The 25,757-nt window shown below is 45.8% G+C and overlaps 6 protein-coding genes and 1 non-coding gene across 12 annotated transcripts; 3 read left to right on the forward strand and 4 right to left on the reverse strand.

Annotated features, from left to right (window-relative positions):
* Positions 1-65: 65 nt before the first annotated feature.
* rcvrn2 (recoverin 2) lies at positions 66-3,505 on the forward strand. Its single transcript, XM_049731822.2, has 4 exons — positions 66-146; positions 229-700; positions 1,858-1,969; positions 2,569-3,505. The coding sequence occupies exons 2-4, from the start codon at positions 320-322 to the stop codon at positions 2,655-2,657; spliced, it is 582 nt and encodes a 193-aa protein (XP_049587779.1). The 5' UTR covers positions 66-146; positions 229-319; the 3' UTR covers positions 2,658-3,505.
* si:ch211-149k23.9 (germ cell-specific gene 1-like protein) lies at positions 3,329-8,338 on the reverse strand. The gene is made up of 7 exons (XM_049731752.2): positions 7,920-8,338; positions 6,994-7,608; positions 5,629-5,811; positions 5,398-5,445; positions 5,171-5,323; positions 4,945-5,056; positions 3,329-4,850 (listed from the first exon to the last, which is right to left on the reverse strand). The coding sequence occupies exons 2-7, from the start codon at positions 7,187-7,189 to the stop codon at positions 4,463-4,465; spliced, it is 1,080 nt and encodes a 359-aa protein (XP_049587709.1). The 5' UTR covers positions 7,190-7,608; positions 7,920-8,338; the 3' UTR covers positions 3,329-4,462.
* Positions 8,339-8,474: 136 nt separating this feature from the next.
* On the reverse strand, positions 8,475-10,012 carry atg12 (ATG12 autophagy related 12 homolog (S. cerevisiae)). The gene is made up of 4 exons (XM_049731848.2): positions 9,848-10,012; positions 9,205-9,341; positions 9,055-9,117; positions 8,475-8,773 (listed from the first exon to the last, which is right to left on the reverse strand). Exons 1-4 carry the CDS (start codon positions 9,939-9,941, stop codon positions 8,714-8,716), a joined length of 354 nt encoding a protein of 117 aa, XP_049587805.1. The 5' UTR covers positions 9,942-10,012; the 3' UTR covers positions 8,475-8,713.
* Positions 10,007-11,588, forward strand: isoc2 (isochorismatase domain containing 2). Of its 2 annotated transcripts, XM_049731815.1 has the most exons (7): positions 10,007-10,142; positions 10,284-10,355; positions 10,520-10,644; positions 10,724-10,936; positions 11,009-11,079; positions 11,154-11,271; positions 11,415-11,588. In XM_049731815.1, coding segments are annotated over exons 2-7 (594 nt in total). In that variant the 5' UTR covers positions 10,007-10,142; positions 10,284-10,354; the 3' UTR covers positions 11,481-11,588. The 2 variants fall into 2 exon arrangements, with proteins under 2 accessions (XP_049587772.1, XP_049587771.1); XM_049731814.1 differs by having other exon boundaries at positions 10,724-11,079.
* A 345-nt stretch (positions 11,589-11,933) lies between these two features.
* foxj2 (forkhead box J2) lies at positions 11,934-15,377 on the forward strand. 2 transcript variants are annotated; one of them, XM_049731629.2, is made up of 10 exons: positions 11,934-12,103; positions 12,295-12,626; positions 12,775-12,849; positions 12,918-13,010; positions 13,151-13,270; positions 13,393-13,735; positions 13,867-14,007; positions 14,097-14,198; positions 14,273-14,587; positions 14,902-15,377. In XM_049731629.2, exons 2-10 carry the CDS (start codon positions 12,327-12,329, stop codon positions 15,006-15,008), a joined length of 1,596 nt encoding a protein of 531 aa, XP_049587586.1. In that variant the 5' UTR covers positions 11,934-12,103; positions 12,295-12,326; the 3' UTR covers positions 15,009-15,377. The 2 variants fall into 2 exon arrangements, with proteins under 2 accessions (XP_049587586.1, XP_049587587.1); XM_049731630.2 differs by having other exon boundaries at positions 14,100-14,198.
* epn1a (epsin 1a) lies at positions 15,109-23,599 on the reverse strand. Of its 4 annotated transcripts, none has more exons than XM_049731556.1 (13): positions 23,322-23,597; positions 21,518-21,671; positions 21,219-21,320; positions 20,795-20,953; positions 20,432-20,560; positions 20,065-20,185; positions 19,843-20,000; positions 19,629-19,700; positions 18,543-18,626; positions 18,122-18,416; positions 17,344-17,508; positions 16,947-17,189; positions 15,109-16,803 (listed from the first exon to the last, which is right to left on the reverse strand). In XM_049731556.1, the coding sequence occupies exons 3-13, from the start codon at positions 21,285-21,287 to the stop codon at positions 16,361-16,363; spliced, it is 1,938 nt and encodes a 645-aa protein (XP_049587513.1). In that variant the 5' UTR covers positions 21,288-21,320; positions 21,518-21,671; positions 23,322-23,597; the 3' UTR covers positions 15,109-16,360. The 4 variants fall into 4 exon arrangements, with proteins under 4 accessions (XP_049587513.1, XP_049587512.1, XP_049587515.1 ...); XM_049731555.1 differs by having other exon boundaries at positions 23,295-23,597; XM_049731558.2 differs by lacking the exon at positions 17,344-17,508 and having other exon boundaries at positions 23,295-23,599.
* A 1,613-nt stretch (positions 23,600-25,212) lies between these two features.
* trnai-uau (transfer RNA isoleucine (anticodon UAU)) lies at positions 25,213-25,306 on the reverse strand. Its single transcript has 2 exons — positions 25,269-25,306; positions 25,213-25,248 (listed from the first exon to the last, which is right to left on the reverse strand). It is a non-coding gene; the product is annotated as a tRNA-Ile (tRNA).
* Positions 25,307-25,757: the final 451 nt, after the last annotated feature.

Consider the following 25,757-nt stretch of genomic DNA (forward strand, 5'->3'; position numbering starts at 1 on the left):
TGCATTTCGGTCAAAAGCTCAGCCACCTTAAGTCCCGCATTAACAGAATTATCCTGGACCCACATTAGGAGATATTTCCCCCCCTGCCCTACTTACCTCCAACTTATCTCTTACGCCGCAGAGACGCTCGACGTGCACACCCAAAGGTAAGATCTCCCTTCTCCTTCTTGCATTTTAGACATTTTCAGGCAGCATTCTCTATCTGAACTGTATTTTGATCCGCTACAGGGATCACTGTGCTGGATCTTTACGTGACAGCCTGCGATCAGGAACAGGCTCAAACGTCGCCTCTATTCTAAGACACTGGCCAAATCCAACCATGGGCAATAGTACAAGTAGCGCCTTGTCCAAGGAAATCCTGGAGGACCTGAAGCTGAGCACCAAGTTCACCGAGCACGAGATCAGCCAGTGGTACGAGAACTTCCAGAAGCAGTGCCCGACGGGACGCATAACGCCCGAGGAGTTCGAGCAGATCTACGCCCGCTTCTTTCCGGACAGCGATGCCAAGAGCTACGCTCGCCACGTGTTCCGTTCCTTCGACACCAATGACGACGGCACGCTGGACTTCAAGGAGTACATCATCGCCTTGCACATGACCTCCACTGGGAAGACCACCAGGAAGCTCGAGTGGGCCTTCTCGCTCTTCGACGTGGACAAGAACGGATACATCAACAAGACAGAAGTGACGGAAATCTGCCAGGTGAGATGGATGCCATCTGGTAAACACCAAGAAAATGTTCATTCTGACAGCACAGATCTTGGATTTTAGTTGGGTGGATGAAAATATCTAATTTGATTGTCACATATTGATCTGTAAACGATGTAAGAACGACATAGAAAGTGGTTGAGATGTTGAGGTTTTATAAAAAGGGGGAGAAAAAACAGTTTGAATAATGGGGTGGCTGGAACAGATTAACAGTGTTTCCATTCATTTCAATGGAGAAAGATGATTTGAGATCTCCATGTTTTGTTTTTACCTTTAGTAAAAGTGCTTCTATTTTTACAGTGCACTCACCTAATCCCAACCCTAACCTTGGAGTACTTTTTGCCACCTCGGCAAGACCGTCGGCCATTTTGTCTTCCTTCCAAGCCCCTTATTTCTTCCAAGGTGGTGATCCCTGTGTGCAGCTTTCAAGCGTTAATTGCCAGCCCACCTGAGCCCCAGAGTCCCCCTAATCTCTAATCTTTAGCTATCTGCGTGCACGTATAATGTCCGTCCTGCTGGTCTAATCTGCGTTATGCTCTCCATACACCGTCTGTTGTTCTTTAATCCGGCAAGGAGTGTCTCTGTTTCCCCCTCAAAATCAAGATCACGTGTCAATATTTTTTTTCTATTATATCTTTAAAGTTGGTCATGCAGAATTTTTGAGGGTTTAGGAAATCCAGTTGGCACGGTAACGAGATTTGAGTCCTACCGACTGGCCTGAGAAGCAGCAAGTAATATGCCAGATACATGCTATGTGCTGCTAACTGTGGACACAGAGGTGCAATACTTTGTGAGACGTTCAAAGGACACACTTTAGAGGGGCCAAGATGGAGGCGAGGGTACTGAAAGTAAGCGGAGATCTCGTCGTTTGGCGGTCGGCCTGAGTCTTGGCTCTAATCCATGTTAATCTAGGTGTCTTAAATGTGGCAGATGAGTGCTTCCTCCTCTCTAAGTGGGACAGACACATACACACACTTAAAAGGGCCTCTTGCCTTGACAGCGCCTGGGACCTGAGTGGCCCTCAGCATTTTGTGATATCAAACAACAGCGCACAAGCGGATCTTTTCAATTGTGTTTCTTTGTTGTGACTGCCACAAAAAAAATGAAGATTTTGAAATGAGATGATTTTCTATGCTGCTATTTGCTCTTAGGCCATCTTCAAACTGATCCCCAAAGAAGACCAGAGCAGGCTACCGGAAGACGAGAACACGCCTGAGAAGCGAGCCAACAAGCTGTGGGCCTACTTTGAGAAGAAAGACAATGGTAAGATACCATGTCAGTTGAATTGGCGCACCTATTTACTGATAATGGATATCGGTACCGAACCGATACCAGCCACCGATACTTAGAACCAAATTATATACTGCAGCAGTTTGACACATTGGGAAGTGATCATCTATGTCAGAAAAAAAAGTCTTTGGTCACAGTGTTTTGTGAAAAAAGTACTATTGAAGATTTTTTATTTTATTATTTCAATCTGGTAGATGTATACTTTTACTGAAGGTCTCCCACAAGCATTTGTAGTACTATTCAAGTTCTTAGTACTTTTGGAAGAGAAAAAAAAAAACTGAGCCTGATTTAAAATTGGAAAGAGGGCTGACATCTGCTTGCTACCTTTCCTCAGCAGATGTTCGCACACATGCGTGGAGATTAAATTTGACAATCAGCTGTTGGGCACAAAACAAAAATAATTATATAAATCCACCTGTGGGCTCCAGCAAGCATGTGACGGCTGGCATGCGAGCTTTGTTCGGACCTCAGCTGACTCCTTGGTTTTGCATGCATGAAAGAGCTGAGCGGATTTCTCACCTAAGTCATTTTACTTGTGACTCAAATTTTTTGTCATTTCTTTTGCCTGACAGAGCGACTGGCTGAAGGAGAGTTCATCAAGGGAGTAATTGAGAATGAAAATGCAATGCGGCTCATCCACTACGAACCGCTCAAACATTGAAGTGGCAAAAAAAAAAAGAAATGTGTAAATATTTTGCGTTACTTATTTGACAGGAATCGATATCAAATGTAATTTTGTTTTATTGTTTGTCAAGCGGCATTGATTAATTGTCAGAAAAAAATTACGAGGTTGTGTTATTTTAGAAAAAAAATACACATTACACTTCTCCTTTTTGTCAGAATTTTGAAGAAACTCAGTCATAGTAATTTCTAGCATAATAGAACTGAGCTTAAATGGGGACATTGCATATATATGGATTTGGATTTCAGTCAAAAAAAGAAACTGAAATGCATACAAACTCAACATATATTGCTTAAATTCATATTTGAATGAGTTTTCAATTTAATTGGCCGGAGTAAACATGATTTTATTTTGTGTTAACTAAGTTTAATCTCCAAACATGTATTTTGTTGTCAACCTGTTTCACAAAATTTGAAATTGATCAGGCATGAATGTGTATATTTGCGTGTTCAACTAAAATAGTTTTAACATAAAATATTATGTAAAGTCGTTGTTTTATTATTTTGGGTAGTCAGCATAGAAACTAATTAAAATAGTATATATATATATATATATATATATATATATATATATATATATATATATATATATATATAGTAATGACTGTATAGCGTTTTAAAGTCTTATTTGTTCAGCCAAAAGTAAGATTGTGTGAAAATATCTGTTTACTGTACATCTGGGGACTGTGATAAAAACAAGCCGTACTCTGGACGATTGCAAAAGCGTCATAGCTGATTGTTTGTTGTTGTTTTTTTTAACAGCTATTGGAACATATGTAGTTGTTTTACTTCTGATGTAACTTATGACATTAAAGGTTTTCACATACATGTCGGCTTGAATGTACGATTTATTCTCATTTAAACGTGGACAACCATTTTTAAAAAAGCATAGCATGTTTTTAACTGTTCACCATATTATATTTGTGAGGATAAATGACAGATGAACGAGTACGTTTAAGAAATATCGTAGTTCACAGTAGAAGTATACCTGATAGCGGTGCTGATGGCGAGTGATAAAATTGTTGATAACGCTTTTCAATTGTATTTATCCCCAGACGGCAAATCCTGGATTATCCCAAATGTGTAACCTAAAGTCATTATAATGAATTTGGCTCCATTTAATGGACAGTAGGACAATTTGAGCTTTCCTCACGGGAAGTGTTGTGCACATTCTCCACGTGTATTGTCACCAAGCTTCATTTTGTGTGTGCGTGCCAGCGCCTCTTTCCAACTTTTCTTGTGACCCCCGCCCCCCTCAGCAAACCTCCCGACCCATCTCTACTTGCCCGTCTTTGCGTCCAACTGTGGATTACTGCTTTACACATAATCTTCTGTTCAACATCAGAGAGCAGACTTTTGAAAATCTCTATAATCTTTCTCTCTCGGCCCATCTATCTACTGTATATGTTCATCTCGTGCTCAGGTTTGTCTGCAAACGGGTTTCTTATACCAGCATTCAAAATGTAATCTTGACTCTTTATTTTTTTTTGCAAGACTGCAACGAATGTCTGATTCTGACCGGCGAGTTTATTGTACAATCCATTTCCTTGAGAGGTTTATTATTGATTTACAATAGTCTCTTATTGGCTGTCACTCGGTTGTGCAGGTGTACCTAATGAAGTGTCTGTTGAATGTGTAACACACCTTCCTCCCGTGAGGCACTGAGGACCCCCCACAGAGAACATCTGTCCTTGCAAGGCGTTTGGCCTCTGTTCCATATGGTCAGACTTGATGTGCAGAGTTCAACAAATGTTTCCTTCACCTTGTCCGTGAGTCTCCTGGCTTTCAGCAAGGGGAGTCCACTCTGTCCACGGGCACCTCCATCTCATCCATCTCCCTCTCGCAGTCCTCACAGCCATCCGGACCGCAGCCTCCCACTAAAACCAGCGTCGGGACGTCCCCGTTGCCCACCACGCTGCCGTTGGGGGCCCACGCCACATCGATCATGCCGTCGGGACACTGCAGCAGGCCGCTGACTGAGTAGAAGCCCCCCGCGCCGCCACCGCCGCCGCCACCAGAGACCACTTCCTCGTAGCAAGGGGCCCGGGCGGCCGCTCTGGCCTCCTCCAGACGAAGCCTCTGCTTGCGACGCAGCTCGATGATGGTCTTGGTGTAGGAGTTGAGCGTGACCACGGCGGCCCCCATGCAGCAGCTGAAGGACACCCAGGCAAGACTACAAGCAGCACATTTGCAAACATAAAGCAGTCTGCAAAACAAAAAAACAGCCAGGCCTGGTAGAATTTAAGGTACATTTGTCAGCAACCTACGCAAAAGACCAGCCGTAGTCCCACGACTGAGGCCTCCAGTCTTTGGGGCCCACGATGACCGTCATCTGGAACACGGTGGTGTACATCATGTGGGCCACCATCCCGAGAAGACCTGCAGTGGGGATGGAACGGTATGAAAAAAAACATTATGTTGAAGAAGATGATGCCATTGTGACTCAGGAACTTATATACTCAGGAAAAAAATATATATTTTTTTTCTTCTCACCTGAGAGCACAGTGCACATTGCAGCATAGGCACTGATTTTCAGTGAGTGCATCTCCTTGTGCGAGCACAAGACTTCCAGCCACATGAGCAAGAAGCCCATCCCCAGCAGGCCAATGTACGTGAACTCGGAGATGACCGACAACCAAAGCACACCTGTGGCAACGGCAGCGAAGAAGGACGAGTGAAGACTTTAAGGAGTGTCGCTCAGGGAGTAACATCAACCTCACCTTGCGTCTCCCCTGGAGTCAACTCGATGAAGCTTCGGCATTTCTCCCCTGCCAAGAAAACAAGTGGTGATAATAGTTAGTTTAAGCCTTAAACTAACTATTAACACCATTTTTGGAAGATTTGACTCATAAGAGTTATTTCAATAGCTTGTGTGTCGTTACTGTATCTCAAATAATGACATTGTACTAAGTTGCCGCGTTAGCATTTCTCTCGCTGCCACCTCTGCTCACCATCACTGTGTTTCTCGCAGCTCTCCCAAAACCCGGTGTGAAAATATCTGAAGGCGAACTTGTCCTCGCCCGTCTCCCAAATGTAGTGAACAGCGTTGGCCAGCTGCCTTTGACGGATCTTGGCCAACTCCTCACGTCTGGCTGGAGACAGTGTGCGGTTGAAAGGGTTTTGGGTCGGGCTCTCTGTGGGATGGCACACAAGTAGGGCGACGCTTACACACATACACATGACAGCGTTGGACATTATGGCCGACTAATGGAAGCAAATGCAGCATTGCTGTAGTCACAGAAACATCAAGCATTAGCATGCTTGTCCAGAATTTTCCTTCTAATCTCTTTAGACAACCTTCACTTTCTCTGGTCGTACAAACCTTGTCAATAACCTCAAATTAAAAACTGATTATCTTGAAGACACACACATGCTAATTGGCTAAACGGCTATTTGGAGGGATACCATCATTTTTGTCTAGGGTTGTTTCATGGGTTTGTTTTGGTTTCAAACTATTTTGTTAAAAAAAAAGTCACCTTTACAAAATATAGATATAATGCTATCTGAACACCTAATATTTATAGGTGCAGCAATGTAGCAGCGTCCAAAACAAATTTCCATCTGGGATAAACTTCTTTCTATCCTGTCCTGTCCTCACCTAAACGCAATCTCATTAAAGTTAAAGTCCCAATGATCATTGTCACACACACATCTGGGTGTGGTGAAATTTGTCCTCTGCATTTAACCCATCCCCATGTGATTTTAATCCATCCCCTGGGGGAGAGGGGAGCAGTGAGCAGCAGCGGTGCCGCGCTCGGGAATCATTTGGTGATCTAACCCCCCAATTCCAACCCTTAATGCTGAGTGCCAAGCAGGGAGGCAATGGGTCCCATTTTTATAGTCTTTGGTATGACCCGGCTGGGGTATGAACCCACAACCTTCCAGTCTCAGGGCGGACACTCTACTACTAGGCCACTGAGCTGAGATTAGGTCCATAAATCAGGTCTAGAGATGTTCCAATAACTTTAAGCCAACACTGTACATTGCCCCGAAGTACATCCTGTACATTTTTGTTCAGTGTACACAGTGTGATCCTAGTTAATTCCTTTATGTGTGTAATCCTGTTGTGAATTAAGCATATATGGTGGGGAAATAAAAAGCAGAAGAAGACAACTGCCTCCCTCGGAGGCGTGTCCACAGATTAAAGTCATCCATAATTAAAAATGAGCTATGGGTAAAACGAGATTAAAAAAATAAATTACACGAAGGACAATAGGTCTTCGAGAAGCCCGACACTCATCCACGTTGATTCGTACCGCAGTGAGTGACACAGTTTCAAAACGTGAGAATTCACATCAAGTATGAAAATCACGTACCTGTGGTGTAAGGCTCGCTATTGTTCTGCCCGCAGTTCTTCATCTTGACGGGCGACAGGCAGAGAGGCTTGACCACCTTGTGGGTCCCCTCGCACCAGTAGGAGGTGCACAGGGCCAGGATGGAGAGCGCCAGGGCCAGCGAGGTCAAGGTCAGGGAGAGCAGGGAGCGGGAGCGGCGCGACATGCGCTCCGGCATGGCCGAAGGCACCGGGGCAGGGCGGCGGACGAATGCGGCGCGGTGGCCACGGGGAAGGCCGGATGAATGTGGCGCGGCGGCCACGGGGCAGGGCGAACGCCTCTGGTGTGGAGGCGGGTCGGGAGGTGATGAGCCGCCGGCCGTGCAGCAAACGTGACGTAACCGCCCGAGTGATTAAAAGGAGAGGCGGGAGAGGAAGATGCGATCAAGTTGATGCATGTGCGGGCAAACAGATGGAGGTAAAAATGCACAAGAGGGGATTTCCACCGTTCACATAAGGAGAGAATTGCTGGAGGAGGGCTTGCCTGGAAATCTTACTCTTGATTTTTACTGTTACCTAACTGGGCCGTACCACGGACTTCCTCCCCACCTCCTGTTTGAGACTCCCTGGCCCGCTGCTCATTATGGACGCCGGCGCTCTACGATGCCAAGAAAGGAGTCAAAAAAAGCAAGAGATGATGAAATTATGACTAAAGCGTCCATCCTAATTTCTGTTCGTAATCCCTGTCAATCTGTAATCTGTTGGTGCGATCGGTGTAGTTTGAAACACAACAAACGTCGTTTGAGACGTCATTTTAAGACTTTATGAAAAGTTGTGACATGTTCGTCATTTCTGAATCTTCACCATGAAGGCAGGATGAGAACCATGGCAACAGTATTTCCAATTTCAACTCTCGTTGTCAATCTTCAAAAATTGGGAAAACATGACTTTATAGTATTAGTTACTTACCAAAGTGGTTATCCGGCGTATGAGTTGCATCAAATTGTAAAATGTCATCCAGTGTTCACCGCTGGCAGAGGAGTAGCCTCGCAGTCCTCGCTCATCTTTGTTCAATCCATGGGCTCCAAGTCAAAAATAGAATTTTTCCATCTTCAACAGATTTCTTGAGAAGCCACGGCACCTTTTGCGCATTATCGCCAGCGTTCCCTTGTCCTGGATGAGCATCAGTGACTCTCCACCAGTGAGGCCGCCGCCCCCTCCTGTTAATCCTCCCGGCCAATAGTAAATACGCACAGTCAGTCTTCTTTCTTGGGAATCGGTTGCTCAAACTCAACTAGATTCATGCAATCCCTCTAAATCTACCCACTAGTGTACTGATGCACCATTGTGAACTCTTTCACCGGGTGTTCCTTGACCACCTTTACCACTAAAAATATCGACAGTGGAATAAATTGTAAACCACTTGAATGGTAACAAACCTTTTCGCTCCTTTTTCTGTTCGAAAACTAAATCCTATGGTTTTAATTTTTGTTGTTATAAAAAGAAACACAAAAATAAATTGGATATTGTTGATCATTTATTTACAATATGTACATGAAACATAATAAATGTGTTAGCTCCGATGTTAAAGGAGCCATTTTATGCATTTTTACCATCAATTTAGAACACATTGCAGGCATTTTAGTAACATTACTGTACACAAATAGTTAAGTCTGCTTTCAATTCTTTTAATTTGTAGAAAATAATGTTGATAAACTCATATAATCTCTTTTAAAATGGACAAATCTGAGCCAAAATTCAAATCAACCCCAAGCTTGAGATTTACAATAATGCAGAACCAGTTTGCTGTCACTTCCAAAACACTGAAAGAGAAAGAGAAATACAAAACATTGTTAAAAGCTCAACATAGTCACGATGATCTTGACTCATCTAGCGCCCTCTGCTGGCCAAAGCTGCTAACGTTTAATTTACTTGAAATCCCTGCATTTGAGTACTTTAACTAAAAGTGTGGCAATTGACTGAACAGAGAGCTAGTTTCTGAAAGCTTACTCAGCGTTCTTTAACTCACACAAATATGACTGCAGTGCTGGTGGATCTAGTCAAGTAACAATGTTTATGAAAGTGTTTTTATTGAGGTACTTACGTCAAAGAGGATCCCCACTTCTTGGTCCGGTGAGGGCGCAAACGACTGGTTAACGTAGATGAACTGTGAAGAAATACTTGTGTCAGAGTTGTAATGATGTGCCTACAATGAAGAAACTGTTTCTGCATGGGAATTTGAGTGGTCACTCACCAGTTGTTCGTTGGCATCCATCTTGAGGAAGCGAGCGATAAACTGAGAAAGTGACTGCACCGTCCTGCTCCTGTCCACGGCCCATTTCTTGGTTTTCATAATGGGGGTGTCCCCAACTGCCTTCAGCAGGACATCAACTACACATTGAAGAAAGACGAGTCATTTTTTTTTCTGATCAATATTTGGGGCAGTGGAACGCAGCAACGTACAAATGCTGTGTTACAGTACTTTTTTTTTATACACGCCATCTCATGAATTAAATTGCATTAAACTGGCTTTCATTTACAATCTAATGTGGATTTGACAGCTGATGGCAATACTTTTGACATCTATTTTAACGTACTCCTTTTGCCAAACCTGTAATCACTACACGTAACCTTATGACAACCTTGTATTTATATGAAGATAATATTAAATGTAGGTAACTCAGTATTTATGCATATAAACGTTTGCATTAGCTGCTTCCGCAACTGAAAACACGCGTAAACAACCGATACACTCATTGGACAGATTTCTAAAAAGCAACGCCCCGATTGGTCAGTCAATCATTACGTCACAAACTCGGAAGAAGTTGTTTACCCCGGTTTTGATAGTCGTTATGATATGTTAAATTAGTAAAAGTCCATAAAATGCACGTTCTTACTCTTTTTTTTCTCTTCGTTAGTCGTCGAATCTTCGGGAGGTGAGTGTAGCTCCTCTTTCGGGGTCTCTGTTGGTGAGTCCGCATTGTCAGACATCTTTGGCGACGACTAGACTTTTAATTACCACCCACCCGACCTGATGTGATTCGTCTTCCGCTCCCACCTACCATTGGTTAACAGGGACGTCAATCACCAAGACACCCGATTCTATTGGTCGTTATGCTCCAGGCGTGGTTTAAACGAACGCAAAGCACTCTGCAGCCTGCACTTGTGCCTGCGAGCTGTCTGTTTGCTCAGGTTTGTTACTGTTGATCTCTCTGTTTATTTCGTTAACCGAATAAGGCCTATGATGCCCATTGAGTTAATTGTGCTTTCGGAATACTTGGATGGAGCTTACTCTTTCCAATTAGCATCCGTACGGTTTCTCTTTAAACTCAGGTGGTGGTGTCACATGAGGACAGTTTGGCAGTTGGAACTTTAAACAGTGCGCTTCACAGGCAATCATCAACAGTAAGTCACCTTGGCCTTGCAGAGGCAGCCTTGTTATTACTTTGATTGTAGTCATTCTACCAAAATTGTACTGCATGAATCCGAGAGCATGCCACAGAGCCAAAACAATCACTGGCTCAACCTTTCACCAGCTTACATGCATGTACATAATGTAATGTTGACAGTGGCAGGCATCGGCAGGCTCTCCACCAAGGATACGGTGCTCCTCCTGTGCGACATGCAAGAGAAGTTCCGACCCAACATCTTCCAATTCACCAACATTGTCAGCAATGCCGCCAGATTGCTCCAGGTTGCAACTTTCGCCTTAGAGTTAAAATAAAATAAAAACTTCCTTCCCCTTCAATCTAAAATTCACCCTATTCTGATAGGCCAGTCGGATTCTGGGGATCCCTGCTATCCTGACTGAGCAGTATCCGAAAGGTTTGGGCCCCACGGTGCCGGAGCTGGGAGCGGAGGGCTTGACAGCTCACGCAAAAACGTCCTTCACCATGATGATAGAGGAGGTGCAGAAGGAGATGCAGGCTCTGGGGAACCCCAAGCAGGCCATCCTGTGTGGCATCGAGGCGCACGCTTGTATTGCGGTAAACACATTTGAGACCTCTTCAGGAAATCAGTCAAAAGCTCCGTCTGATTCACCTTTGCTCTTTTCGCAGTGTACGGCATTCGATCTACTGGAAAAGGGAACTGAAGTCCACATCGTGTCGGACGCCGTCTCGTCGCGGAGGTAGCCGTTGACGCGGCGCCGTCCTGCATGTTTCCACAGCTCAATGCGTGTCCGTTTTCTTTTTTTTCGTGCAGCCAGACGGACCGCTTGTTCGCTCTGTCCCGCCTGAAGCAGAGCGGCGCCTTCCTCACCACTACCGAGGCCGTCCTACTGCAGCTGGTCCAAGGCGCCAAGCACCCCAACTTTAAGGAGGTGCTTATCATGTGCTTTAGTCACAACATGAGGGACACCCTGCAAAAGCAAATCACAATGGATGGAGAAAATGACTGTCCATCTAGCTAGCTAAAGTAACTAGGCTAGTGATATCTAATTCCTAATTTTCTGTCACCCACCAGATCCAGCAGCTTATGATGCAGCCATCCCCAGACACTGGCCTCCTCGCCTATTTCAGTGCGCTCTAAGAAGAAACAAAAGAACATCCAGTCGGATGTATTTCCCAACAACACAGATTTCCAAAGCAATCTACATGCGGAGTCCTTCAATAAAAGGATGTTGCATTATTAATCGGATATGTCTGTTTGTCTGAGTGATTGTAAATAGCAGTAACATGGAAAGATATTTGAGCCGTTCATTGATTTTTTTTCTCATACGAATGTGCTCTTTGTCCTCACTAGTTGCATGACTGCGTCTACTAATAACTTTTTTTTCAACTAATGTACGATGAGGAAAACAACATATGTGGACTCAAATGCTAGATGTTTTAAAGACTTTAAATGGATACCAATGATATGACATAACGACTTCCCATACTGTACAGTAGTCAGATTTGACATACTCCCTCCTGTTTGTTGGCCCGTAAGCTTGCAAGAGGAGGTGTCCAAAAGCGATGATGTCACCTAGGAGGGCGGGGCAGGTGACGTCATTCATGCACAGGCAGAAAAAGGGAGGGGAAGAAAAAAGGAAACTCACCCCATAGGTCTCGTTGTGAACAAAGTTTCACGAAAGTTTTTTTTTTCCGACAGTTTTTTTTTTTCCGACTGGAGCTCTGGAGGGGATTACGATGCTGTAGGGGGAAGATCTGAAGGTGAGCTGGTGGGAGAGGGTGCGGTTAGTGCTTTTGATTTTGCGGACCACTGGCAGCATGAAATAGTTTTTTTCAAGGCCTCGGCCCTCGAGTGGCCGCAAGAAAGTTGCGTGAAGTGTATTGCGATTGGATCCTCCTTTTTGCTAAAGTGAAAGTATGCAACTCAAAAGTCCACTATCTGCCTCATAAAGGAACCCCGCTGATTCGTCTGTCGACTCCCAACATGTCCTCCAACTTGAACTCCAGTCTCACCAGCATTGACTGGCTGCCGCAACTGGGAATCAGCAGCCTGCGTTCGGGTCGCGAACGCGGAGGAGAGAGGAGGAGGGACAGAGGAGATGCGCTGGCTTCCGCGCACGACCCCTCCCCGGCCAACCCCAAAGGCAAACCCCCCCACAGCTACGCCACCCTCATCGCCATGGCCATCACGGCCGCGCCGGAGAGGAAGCTGAGCCTGAATGACATCTACACCTGGATCAGTGACACCTTCCCCTACTACAGTCACACGGGCCGCGGATGGAAGGTAGCCAGCCTCCAATTGACGTGTCAATTAATTCATTCATTTATAAACCAAGAATAAGAAGATACTAACCAAGATGCACTGTCTTGGATTCATTTGAATAATATTTGCTTCGACTGCTCTCACTGTCACGTAATGTTGTCCTTCACAGAACTCCATTCGACACAATCTGTCCCTCAATAAATGCTTCAGGAAAGTTCCCCGTCCACACAACGACCCTGGCAAGGTGAATAGTTGTAAAGCTCACCACCGGATCTCACCCAATCAAATATGTTGTTGCTTTGACTTTTCTAGGGCTCCTATTGGACAATGGATGGACCTGCGGTGTCCAATCAAGCCAGGGCGTCCAAACGCCCTTTTCCGGACGAGGAACAGAAAAGACTTGACGTGAGTGTTGATTAGTCAAAATCAGTCTACTAAAAAAAAAACGATTGTCACCTTTAATTGAATCATTCGATGACACATTTTGAGTTTATCAGTTGTGATGAGAGCTACTTCTACAAACTCTTGCCATTTTTACTTTGCAGGCTCCAGAAGAACTAGAAAGAGGCCCCTCTCTTCATCCAGCTTGCCAAAAAGACATAGCAATTGAAAAGTCCCTGCAGCAGCCGCTCCGCTCCTCCTCCCTCTCTCCTCCCCCATGCAAGGTAAGAAACTTCATCCACTCATTGACGACTATAGACGTCAAAACAAACAAGTTAATGCCACAACGATCACACTGTTATGACATTATTAAAGGCATAACCAAATTCACATTGTGTTTTTGCAGCAACCTTACACACCATCTGCCGCCACCCCGATCAACGCACCCCCCGGACTCGGCCCGACTCCCCCCATCGCGCCACTTTCCGCTGCTAGCGCCTGTCAGACATTCCGTGCCCACTCAGGACTGGAACCTGCTCCCTCTTCCTCCTCTTCTCAACCCACCGCCTCGTCTCTCACTTTTTCTTCCCCTTTTCCTTTACCCGTGACCACACCCTCGTCAGCCGGGTCGGGACACCCCACGGCCGACCCCCCGCTGCGATTCACCTTCGACGAGATGAACTTACCCGACTTGTATGCGTCTTTTAAGTCACTCTTCAAGAGTATGAGGGAGAGAGGAGGCTCGCAAGGTAAGCGTTGACACCCAGTGTGATATCACAGTGTGACTAATCTACATGATCCTGTCTCCATAGTTTAAAAAAAACACAAAATGACAATGAAAATGATGACCAAATATGTTTCCGTTTCTTTTTTTAACCAGCCGATTCTACCACTCTGTCTCTACCGAGCAACGACATCACCCCGCTTCACACTCCGACTCTCCTGCCCATGTCACCTCACCTTGCACCACTGGCGCCACCACCTGCCCCACCCAGTGACACGGTGCGCCATCCGCAGCACAGTAAGTCTACAAATATATCCAAATTCACCGGCCTCTAAATTCTACAAGTCTCTGAAGGTCTTAAATTGCTGTTTTGTGTTTTTTTCTAGCAGTACCAGCTGACTGGTTCACAAGCACGGACTCTCTGAAGGAGAGCTTCCGCATCGCCAGCAACCTGGACTGGGCCAATATCGACCTCTCCAGTCACCCAGGTGAGAATGTCGAGCCACCCCCCGAATAACACGAGACCGTCCAAGTTAAAATTTTCCTTACTTTGTGCGGTCAGACCTGCTGGAGAGCATGCGCCAAGCGGAGCTGTGCGACTGGGCTTTGGACCCAGCGCTCTTCACATCTCTGTGCGACTCCCTCAACCGCTTCTTTGCCCAGAAAGGCATGCTGACCTCAGGGAGTCACTCCCCGCTGGCTCTGGGCTCGCATCACCCCTCGTTGCCTCAGCCTTGCTCCTACAACATGCCGCCGCCGCCACATTTCACTGCCCATCCGTCGTCTTTCCACTACGGCCCCGCCAACGGTTCGGCGTTGCTCCGCAGGCCTCTTCACACACAGGGCCACAACCTTCATCGACCTGCAAGCACAGCTGGTAAGAGCTGGTTATGTCCTCTTGTGGAACTCTTCTCTGCATAGCAGAACATCTTGATGACTTGTGGCAACCCGCTTCCTCCTTGACGATCAGAGTTGAGCTTGGCTATTGAGTGGCTTTGACTTTTTCTTGGCACTGCCATCTTCCTGTCTATCAACACACTGCAAGCCGTCAAATCACTTTGCATCATCAAGGCTGTTTTTCGAAACTAATCAACAATCTATCAAAAGACGATTTCGTCGACATTTCTGGGTATATTCTCCAGAGCGGCAGTTTTGTTTGCAGCCGCTGGTGATCGTGTTTGTGCGTCTCAGGTGGCGCGCAGCCTCAAGCGACGGCACCGCGACCTCGTCCGTCTTTTAAGAGCAGCAACAGCGAGGAGATCCAGGACGACTTTGACTGGGATTCCCTACTTGCCTGACATCAGTGAGCAAAAGATAAACAGTGCAATATTTTTTAACTGCTTCTTGCTGCATGTTTTGCAGGTTGTGTTTTTGCATTGGATTTAAAAATCAAATGGATCAAGGAAAATAAAATATACATTTATTCTTGTCACATTATTGTACTCTGCAGCAGTAAAAATTGCAAATAGGATAAAGACGTGAAAGTACAGCACAAGCATGAAACCAGCCATGACGCCTGCTTCCTGTTGGCTTTTGTTAAATTTCATTAATAGCTTTCTTTTAACTTGTCAAATGTGAACGTTCACAGGCAAATTCACCCAGTATAAGATTTTTTTTTTTTTCCTTCTTGTTGATATAAAATGTGTAAATTAAAAGAACAGCATGGAGCATGTTGTCAAGTCTCTGTTCATCTCCTCCACTCGTTTGTTTTCTCAATGTCTGTCTTTGAACACAAAAAAACACCGCAACGTTTTAGAAACGGGATTGAAATGCTGCGGACTATCAAAAAAAATGAAATCAGATCGGCGATGTTCAATAAGAACAACAACTCATTTGAAATTCCGACAATGCAAAGTAGTAATACAGGTTAGTCTTTCAAAACAAAAGGATGCAAATTAGGACTTGTGAGCGACTCACTAAAAGAAGACAGAACATGAAACGAAAACAAGGGCGGCTTAAAACGTACACACAAAGGCATTGGAAATATTTCAGACTTGCACAAGAAGTTCTTCATCCGGCACCCTCAACATTTTTTTCACACGCGGGTCTCGGATCAGTCAGCCGATTAAGCTTCCACAGCAATTAGGAAATAAGGAAAATAAGCATTGGATTTATTTATATATGGCGTGATCACATTTGATTTTCCTTGATTGTTCCCAAAAAAGTGGATGAAATAAATTAGGTTTAAATTAATTGAAATGATTTGACCCACATTGTACCTGAAATGTGTGTTTTTCTTTTCAGTCCATGTGCAGTTTGAAAAAAAATAAAATTCTTCATGCGCGCTTTTCATCTCATAGATTCAGTTTGTCGAGGAAGAGGAGGCAGAGTTTCTTTCACCTTTTCTTTTGTTATTTGTCCTTGGTGGCCGCTTTTTTTTTTTTTTTCTCGGCGCGCAAATGTTAGAGATGAGCCTCACACGGATCATAAAGACGACTAAATAAATAGATCTCTCTTTCCCCCCAGACCCCCATAATAACCCCTCTTGAAATGAACGTGGTGAAATAAACGAGTCCTCGGTGAAATGCATTTTGGACAGAAATGTGATTTTCTTTTCGGTATAGCCGAGTGGAAATTTGCGCGTGTTGAATAAAAAGGGAGCAGCAGGTTACGACGGAGGAGGTTCCAGCGAGCGAGCGCCGACACGTCCTCAAAGAAGAAACGGATTGGTGCTGGCTCCCGTTGTCCCGGTGCCCCCCACCGCACCCCCCGCCCCCATCATTTCTCCTGCTCTCCCGGGCCCGCCCAAAATCAGCTGAGGGGGAGCGACCCCTCCTGGGCCTATCATGCCGGAAGTGGGTGGCGCCATCGGGGACAGCCCGCCGTAGCCCATGGGGCTGGCCTGCATCACACCTAGGCCCATGCCCGGGGCACCCATGAGGCCCATGGCGGGGACCTGCATGCCCAGCAAGGGGTTGGGAGGCACGGGGCTGGCGCGAAGACCACTAAGGCCCAGCGACGAGGGCTGAGGAGAGATGGAGCTCATGGGCGGAGCCACGCCGAAAGGGTTGGACGAGGCCGGGGTCGGGGAGACGCCGCGGCTGGAGATGGTGCTGCCCGGGGTCACGGCCATGCCGGGTACCGGGGAGGAGCCTGAGGGGAAAAAGGGGCCACACTGTGATGAATAGGAGGCACCTTGACCCGATTTTAACTGTTTGTGGAATCACGGAACCAGAAAGCTCTGTGTGTGTATACATTATGGACACAATCCATCGAGCTATCAGGAATTGGCTCACCTGTGTTCTGGAGGAAGGGGTTGTGCGCCGACGACGAGGAGATGGAAGGAGGCGGCGGCTGTTTGGGCTTGGGTTTGGACGACACCAGCGAGTCGAGATCAACCAGAGCTGCGTTGGGCCCGAGGAAGGACTCGGGAGTCTTGCGCACAGGAAGGGAAGAGCCGAGGGACGTGAGGTCAAAAGGTTCGGGCGAGCCGGTGCTGTTGCAGCCCATCGCCGAGGACTCTCGTCGCTCGGGGTCTCCTGAGAAATGAAGAGCGCAAAGTCGGCCATTGGACAAAGACAGGAAGTCTAACCACGTCTACTTGAAGGGGATGAGATGTTGGACAAGACAACAGTACACTGTGTGTGTGTGTGTACAGTCATTTCCGCAAGTGACTCATGGATGTGAATGTACCTGTGCCGTTAGTGTGTTTGGCGGAGTCACTCCAGATGTCGGAGGTGATTGGGTCAGAGGCAGGGACAGGCACGTCCTTCGCCCAGGGGTCTACCGGCCCCCCTGAGGAGGAAGTGCTGGGTGGCACTGAGGGGCCCCAGGGGTCGACACTGGGGGGTGTCACGGCTACAGGGGGAGGGGGTGGTGGATGCAGGAGTGGAAGGGGAGGGTTAACAACACCTTACAGGTACAAATTAGGGCTGGGCAATTGAACAATCCCGAAAAAAGATATATGAAAATAGTGTTAATATTGGTAATTGATTGGAATAATCGATATGACAATTGATTAAAAAAATTGGTTTGTTGAATTTATTTTGCTATAAGCAAATTCACCCAAAAAATTAAGGACCTTTTTTTTTTAAATTTAGCTAACTAAGATCAATCGCACAGCCCTGCTAAAAATCCACAGTCAGGATGAAGCAGGAAGTTTATTTCCTAAACAGAGACTCTGGTGTAACACACTGGTGGCCAGCCATTTTGTTTACTCTCCTTTTTACGGCCTCACCCATGCAAACATAAGAGCACTCTGCTTGGGAAACGACCAGTCAAACCCTAATCGAAACAAAACGATTTGCATCCTGCTTTCGACACACAGGGAACATGAATTTCAAAAGCATGCTTTCCTCCACATGAAGCAGAAAGCATGTGAGTGAATGACAAGAAATGGCAAAAGGGTAACAACATGGACACTGCGTGGCGAAAACACAGGCAGGCAGGGCGAACTCTTATTGTTGCCTACCTGAGCTTGCCCAGGGGTCCGCGTTGTGAACGCTGTTGGACGTCTCTCCCCAGGGGTCCGGAGGAGGGGCTATAGTTGGCGGCGGTGCTCCGACCCAGGGGTCAGAGCCGGTTGGGGAAGCGGGCGAGGTGACCCCCCACGGGTCTGTGGCGGTGGCGCCCCATGGGCCCGAAGTGGCGATGGGAAGGCTTGGGGGAGGGGAGGGGCCGGCTGAACCCACGGTGGGGGCGGGAGCGGCGGCGGCAGTTGCAGGCGCCCCCCAGGGGTCCACGGCACTCAGCTCCATGAGAGAGTTCTGTCCAGCGCAGAACATTCAGCAAAGTCATCTGTAATGTTACCACTTGGCAGGAATTATACAAAGTTTAATTTACATTTGGCAAATGCAGCGCAAGTCTACACACATGCGCACGCATACACGCACCTCTTCTGGCTTGGCTTTCTCCCTCTTGCTTTCCTCGATGGCCATCTGCAGTCGCAAGTCGTCGCCTCTACGAAGTCGCTCTTCCTGCCAGTCACACACACAAACACAGTGACATGAGCAAAGTTTGACGCACAATGAGGTCGGCAATAAGATTGGAATGAATAAAAATTAATCTGGACACGAGATTCTTTTTTAAGATCATGACAATCTGTTTGAAAGACCAAGTAGGACATGCTGACCCAACTGACTGCCAATTTCAAGACTTAAGTGAACTGCACTTTGCCACTTTTCTGTTTAGGAGGAAACAGCCACCGGAGCTAGCCAAACAAAAAGACTGGCCTACTGAATGACATTTTATCAAAGAGCTGAGAAACAAACACTTGACTGTGTGTGATGTTAAGCGCTCGGAAAGAAACCCAGGAGAAGAACACAAGTGAGATGTCAGTAGGAGGGATTTCAATTCCAGCCCAAAGTTCAGTGCATGAGGAAAGAAGAATCAATATTTGCACACTCCACCATTCGGGGTTAAATCGAACATATTTGGCATGCGAATTCCACAAACGGGATTGATTAGGTTGAAATAATCAGATACATGATAAGATACAAATTACACAATTTCTCGTGCTTGTTCCTTTTTAGATTATAATCTAGGCCATTTCCTCCTTCGGTGTGGTTTGTTTGGTCGAGTGTCAGGACAGTAATGAACTTTGGTCAGGGCTCAAATGAATCGTTTCGATCAAACTGCGGCAATTGGCAAATGAACTATCGGTGTCGAGGGTGTACACGGGCGCTTCAGTTTATACATTCTATGAGACTTATTGCTATCTTTTAATTTAATTGTGTCAAAGGAAACCAAACCAGGGAGGAAATGGGCAAAAGTAAGGCGGCTCACAAAAAGCAAACTGCAGGTGTAAAAGCACCGCTAACAATTTGTTTGAATTTACTATGAAAAGGAAGCGTGCCAAATATGAGCAATCCATTTGTCATTTTGATTGGATAACGCTGTGAACTCCAGAGGAGAGAAAGTCAAGATAGCGGATGGCCGGTGGGCGGGCCGGCCGGCCGTGTCTGCCGACTGGCCCTAACCTCTTGGAGCATCTCTTTGCTGAGTGTCAGTGCATAGTGCATCTCGGCGTCCTCCAGAGGGTCCTTGCTAGTCTGGGGGAGGTCAGGGGTTACAACATGAGAGCAAAGCTATACGCGAGTGAATCTTCATTGCATACACTTGCCGGCGTAGTGTGAAACCGCCGACTCAGACAAAAACGTGTTTCTTTTCGCCCACTCGACTGCTTTGCGTTACCTGCTCAGCTTCTTCTTTACTCATGGCCAAAGCCAGCTGGAGCTGGAGGTCCTCCTCTCCGGAGCTCTGCGGCCACGCCTGCTCGGGGTCTGCCCCGCCTGAGTGGGAGCCCAGCGACAGGCTGCCCCCCAGGTTGGGTGCTGACGGCGCCGAAGAAGCTGGAAGGCAACATGGCAAGACGGTGAGTGTGCTGGGGGAGGTCACCAAACAAAAGAGTCTCACCGCTGGAGGTCTGTGCCATCTTCTCTTTGGTTTTGAGGGCGTGGATTCTCTCCTCTCTTAGTCGCTCTTCATCTTTCAGCAGGATCACCAGCTGTTTGGCTTTCTCGCGCACATTCACGCCCTGCAAAATTCCCGACAAAGACCTCAAAGTACCGCTGTAAAGAAAGTAAATCACTTGCATTGCAGTGCTGAGTTAGTGTAAGCAATTGTAAAGATGTTATAAAGCGTTATAAAGTGTCCCATAAAGTGTTATTTTATAGCCGGCTTTGTGCGCTCCAACGCTTTGGACTCGATCACGCTTTGGGCAGAACTTTGGAACGAATCATTTTGCATGTCACAAGCCAAACACCTCGGCGTGTTTGCATACCTGATCTTTGCCATCCCTGTCGATGTACTGGAAATCCTTCAGGGTCTGCACTGCGTAAATGTTCTCTCGGCACTGCTGGGCTACCCGCTCGGAACCCGTCTTGATCAGATATTCCATAAGAGTCATGGCCTGGCACACATGAACACGATAATATAACACGAAATATAAAAAAAATAAAACTATTGCCATTCCAAATGCATTTGTGTGTGATTACAAATTGCAGCCAATCAGGGACAGTTACGAAAACATCTAGGGGCCATAAAAAAAAATAAAACTTACATTATGAAATCCAATGCATAATTTAAAATAAAATCCACATCCTGCCACAAACAAGGTTCAAGTCTGCAAGTCAGTCATGCGCACCTTGTACACGTGCCTCCAGTTCTTGCCGTGGTCATTGAGGCGCTTCCACACCATGCTCATGATTTCCGAGAAGGCCACGACACTGTACGTCAGATCGGCGATCTCGGACATCAGAGAGCTGCTGGGGCCCCACGGGTCATTGGACGTCGCTTCCCGAACCTAAATGAGGGACAGCCGGCCATCAAGTAACAATTTGTGACAGCTTAACGTGATAATGCTCGACTATGCAGGTATATAATGAAAGCAAAGAAAAAAAAAAGGAACACATGATTAGCAACAGACATTTTGCGGTCAGTGCGACGGAAGATGGCAACCATGAGCTGGTAGAAAATGTACCCACAAAAGGGGATGTGGGTGTTTTGACAGAGACAAAAATAAAAAAAAGGCGGTGCAAGTAGCTGCCATATAAGGCACAACATATAACCTTGATTTCAGCCTCGGAATAGTTGTGGACAATGTTCTTCACTTGTCGCCGTAGCGATGAGGTCGACATGGCAACCGGCGGGCCGTCGAGCCGCGTAGGGATCTGAAGAGGAGTTGGGTGGGGGTGATTGAGACGTTTTCACAAGGATATTTTTGTAAGCAAGGGTTAGGGTTGTCAATGCTATGGCAAAATGAGACGAAACCTCACAATTTCTCAATTTGATCTGTCAAAAGAGTTTGTGGAAACCTTGCATTAGCTCTTGTAGCAATAAAGGGCGCATATGTCAGTGTCCTGCACACCTGTTACTCAAGAATAATGCAGAATCGGGCGTCTCCTCTTGCTACGCTCGCTGGACTTTGAGTCTGGGACGCCGCACATTCACAGCCGGCCGTGTCCTTTTTCTTTCCGGGGCAACATCGGATAGCAAAACTCACAGCCGGCGGGAGATGAGAACTGCGGCGTGAAAGAAGACAAACAAAAGCAGCTAAATGACATGCTCACTTGCTGTTGACTGTCTGCTAAATCGCGCACACGCGCGCTGGCATAGCAGCAGATTCCGAAGCGTCCGTGATAAAATGAGGACAGAGCAGATATTCAGTAGGAAAAATCACATGATAGGAAATTAACAAACAACTCATGGGCACAGAGAATGGATTTTATCTGCTTGGGTGAGCAGACAGACTTACTGATCGAGAATTCACGATTAGAAACGGTTGGTTCTGGTTTTTTGTCCACAAAACTGGACACGTTGCCAACTTCAAGTACTTCACTCTGCCTTCAAAGTAACCCAGCAAGGAAACGCTCACGCCCACGGGTGATCCTTCTCAACGGCTCCAGCAGAACGTCTCGGATATTATTACGGGGAGCGTTTAGGCACAGCCTGACCTCTAAAATACTGAACCAACCGTATGTTTATTCAGACTACTTCTTAAAATAATCCCTTACTGTGTGCATCGACAAACTCAGACCAAACATATTTAAAAGGATATCGAAGCACACGCACTTACCGACAGGTCAAATTGTTTGCATAACAAACCGGGAAATTAGCCACTGCTGAGTTTCAAAGTTCAAACAAGCCAGTGGGTAAGGCGTAAACATAACTTTTGAAGCTTGGCCTTCCCTCTGAACATATACAGTGCATCCAAAAAGTCTCTTTACGATTCTTAAAAAGAAAATGATGATTCAAGTACCCTATGGATGAAATAGTACTATTGAATAAACCCCTAAAAAATACTTTGGACCCCATCAGCCGACAGTCCAAAATCTTAGTATGGTTTATTCAGGTCTAAGTGGATGATCGAATCGGACTCAGCATTTGACAGCATGTAATTTTGGGGAAATATTGTTAATAAAATATTGCTGTTATTTTTAGGGCTAGAAGTTTCAGTTTTTTTTCCTATATATATATATAAGACAATGTATGACGAGTTTGGTTGGTGACTTGCTCATTGTCGTAAAATATCTTTTGAGTTAGGGTTTTATAAATAAAATGGACTCGTTTGAAGTGAATTTACCAACGCTTCCGATCAACAGCTGGTAGCAACACACAGGTGACGTCATGACGAGTGAACACAAAGGTCACCGTGGAATAGAGGGCCTTTATTGTCATCGTTTGGTGCAAGTCCAACACGGTGTTCTGATTAACGAGCATCAAATTGACATTAGAAAAGTCTCCACCCGGTAAAGCAGCCTGCCTGACACGCCTACCAACTTAGCACTTGCTGTGCTAACTTAGCCTTACTAAAAAATGACACTTCCTACAAACACTCTCTAATAGAATGGATTAAAAAACATTTAAATGTTTGACGAAGCACCTGAATGAGCGGTTAATGAGCTAAAAATGCCATACTTCATTTGTCATATGCTCGTGCTATGCAATGCTAAGCGCCGTCCCGTGCGCTTGTACCTGAGCTAAAGAAGCACTTTGCCCCACTTGAGTGTGGCTAAAGTAGAAATTAGCCACACGACGGTTTAGCTATCCAACAACAAGCTAAGACTCATATCTAAGCATGCGATTAAGATCCCATGTTAACCATTAACCACATCGGGCGTCAAAATGAGTGTTATGTTACCTACCGGTGAGTGGTCAAAGGTATCACTCACTTGCAGCTTGCGGCTAGGAGAGATTAGCTAGCTAGCAAGCTAGCCGATGCTAGTTGGCCAGTAGGACTGCGAAACAGCGCGGGCATGTCCGGCATGAGGAGTGCGGCCGAGTGTGACGCGGTCACACGAAAAAACAAAACGTGGGCCACATTGGTGACGAGACGGCGCGAGGAGGAAGATTCGAATTGGAGCGTGGGGAGGGGACTGACCCCGGGCTAGCCTGCACGTAGCAGCAAGGAGGAGATGGCCGAGTTTCCGCTTCCGCTAAGCGACTACGGCCAGACCGCACCCCCTCGCCACCTTTGTTTTCCTCACGCGCGCGCGCGCACTCACGCGCACACACAGCAAAGTCGGCAACTTCTGTGCCGTGTCACTTTGAATCCGTTACAAAAACGTCAATAAAATAGACGAATGACAAGTTAGCTTGATAAAACTCATTTACTCGATGAAAACAACTTCCATCCATTGTCTATCTATCTATCTATCTATCTATCTATCTATCTATCTATCTATCTATCTATCTATCTATCTATCTATCTATCTATCTATCTATCTATCTATCTATCTATCTATCTATCTATCTATCTATCTATCTATCTATCTATCTATCTACAATGTTACTGTCTTGGTCATGTAGCGGGGCCCATCTGATGCAGGGATGCTGACTTAGCATGCCGGGGCTGCAGTCGTATCGTGCGCCAGCCACACAGAGGCATCCTTGGACAAACTGTACGCCCACAGTCTTTTGTGGACCCATAAATACCACGTAAGCCCCATGGATCAGAACAACACAGGAACAGCTGCCCTCGCAGACATGCGTGTTCCCATGTTCCTCTTTTATCCTGCATGTGTCTCTCTTATCCCCTCAGGTCTGGGCGGCAGGAGAAAACGCAGCAGTGTGACCCCTGCGAAATGATAGCACACTAGTGACAATGCTTTGGAAATATTAATCTCATGGAGATAAACCTTAAAATGCAGGCGATTATCATTGTCACAGAGGCCATTGTGACAGGTGGTGTGGCGGCTGGTTATGTCACAATGCCAAACTTTGTTACTCCACACACATTATTTCATCTAAACAATTTGGGTACTCTCAAATCAAATGGGAAAAAAATCATGAAATCTTCTTGTTGGCATTTAAATCAGCAACTCCCAACCTTATCTAGGTTTAAAAACAAAGCAAAAACATTCTAAAATGTTTTTTGCAGTAAACCACAGGTGTCAAACTCAAGGCCCGTGGGCCAGATACGGCCCGCCACATCATTTTATGTGGCCCGCGAAGACAAATTATGCATCAAATTCGTGTGTCACTACAAGAATTGCAAATTGTCTTCACTTTTAATAATATCTTTTTTTTAAATATTTGACCAGTTTTTACTCGTGTGATTTGAAAACGAGTTATTTGTCAGTTTGTTTTTGTAGCTTTTACTGTATATAATAGGAGGAGTCCCGCCGAAGCGCCTCAGTTGGGCCGACAGCCTTCACGCGGGTTTGTTTTATGTCTATACCGCCGCGATCCGGCATTGGGTCAATCTCTGACATCAAGTGTCAAACTCTGCGGGCCAAATTTGGTTAAAGTTAAAATCCCAATGATCATCGTCACACACACATCTGGGTGTGGTGAAATTTGTCCTCTGCATTTAACCCATCCCCATGTGATTTTGATCCATCCTCTGGGGGAGAGGGGAGCAGTGAGCAGCAGCGGCGCCGCCCTCGGGAATCATTTGGTGATCTAACCCCCCAATTCCAACCCTTAATGCTGAGTGCCAAGCAGGGAGGCAATGGGTCCCATTTTTATAGTCTTTGGTATGACCCGGCCGGGGTTTGAACCCACAACCTTCCAGTCTCAGGGCGGACACTACTACTAGGCCACTGAGCTAGCTAAAAATTCTGCTCCAGGTGAGGCTCGAACTCACAACCTCGGCATTGCTCTACAATGTACTGTCATATAAGTACCGCGCGCTAACCGATTGCGCCACTGGAGCTTGTGGTGTGATTACATTTGGCCCGCCAAGACAAATTGTGCATCGACTTTGTGTCAATAAAATTACAAATTGTCTTCACTTTTAAGAGATGTTGCTAGCAATTTTTATTACCATTCATCTTTTAAAAATGTTTTTTACTAGTCTCAAAACTAGTCAGTTTGTTGTGTAGCCCAGTGTTTCCCAACCTTTTTTCATTCACGGCACACCTTTTCATTGGAAAAAATCTTGCGGCACACCGCCAACAAAAATCTGTTGAGCTCCTATATTAAAATCAGTTATATTACAACGAAACACGAGTCCTATTCCTATATATGTATGGGGAGTCGAATAATTTAATAGAAATAAATACTAAATATTCTTTAAATTGTATTCCTTTTTTTAAATAAAAGTGACAGTTTTTTAAAAAGGTTTTAGACGGTGTAAGAAATAAACTATTTAAAGTGATTGTGAT

Source organism: Syngnathus scovelli, chromosome 9 (assembly GCF_024217435.2).
Source record: "Syngnathus scovelli strain Florida chromosome 9, RoL_Ssco_1.2, whole genome shotgun sequence".
NCBI classification, from domain to species: domain Eukaryota; kingdom Metazoa; phylum Chordata; class Actinopteri; order Syngnathiformes; family Syngnathidae; genus Syngnathus; species Syngnathus scovelli.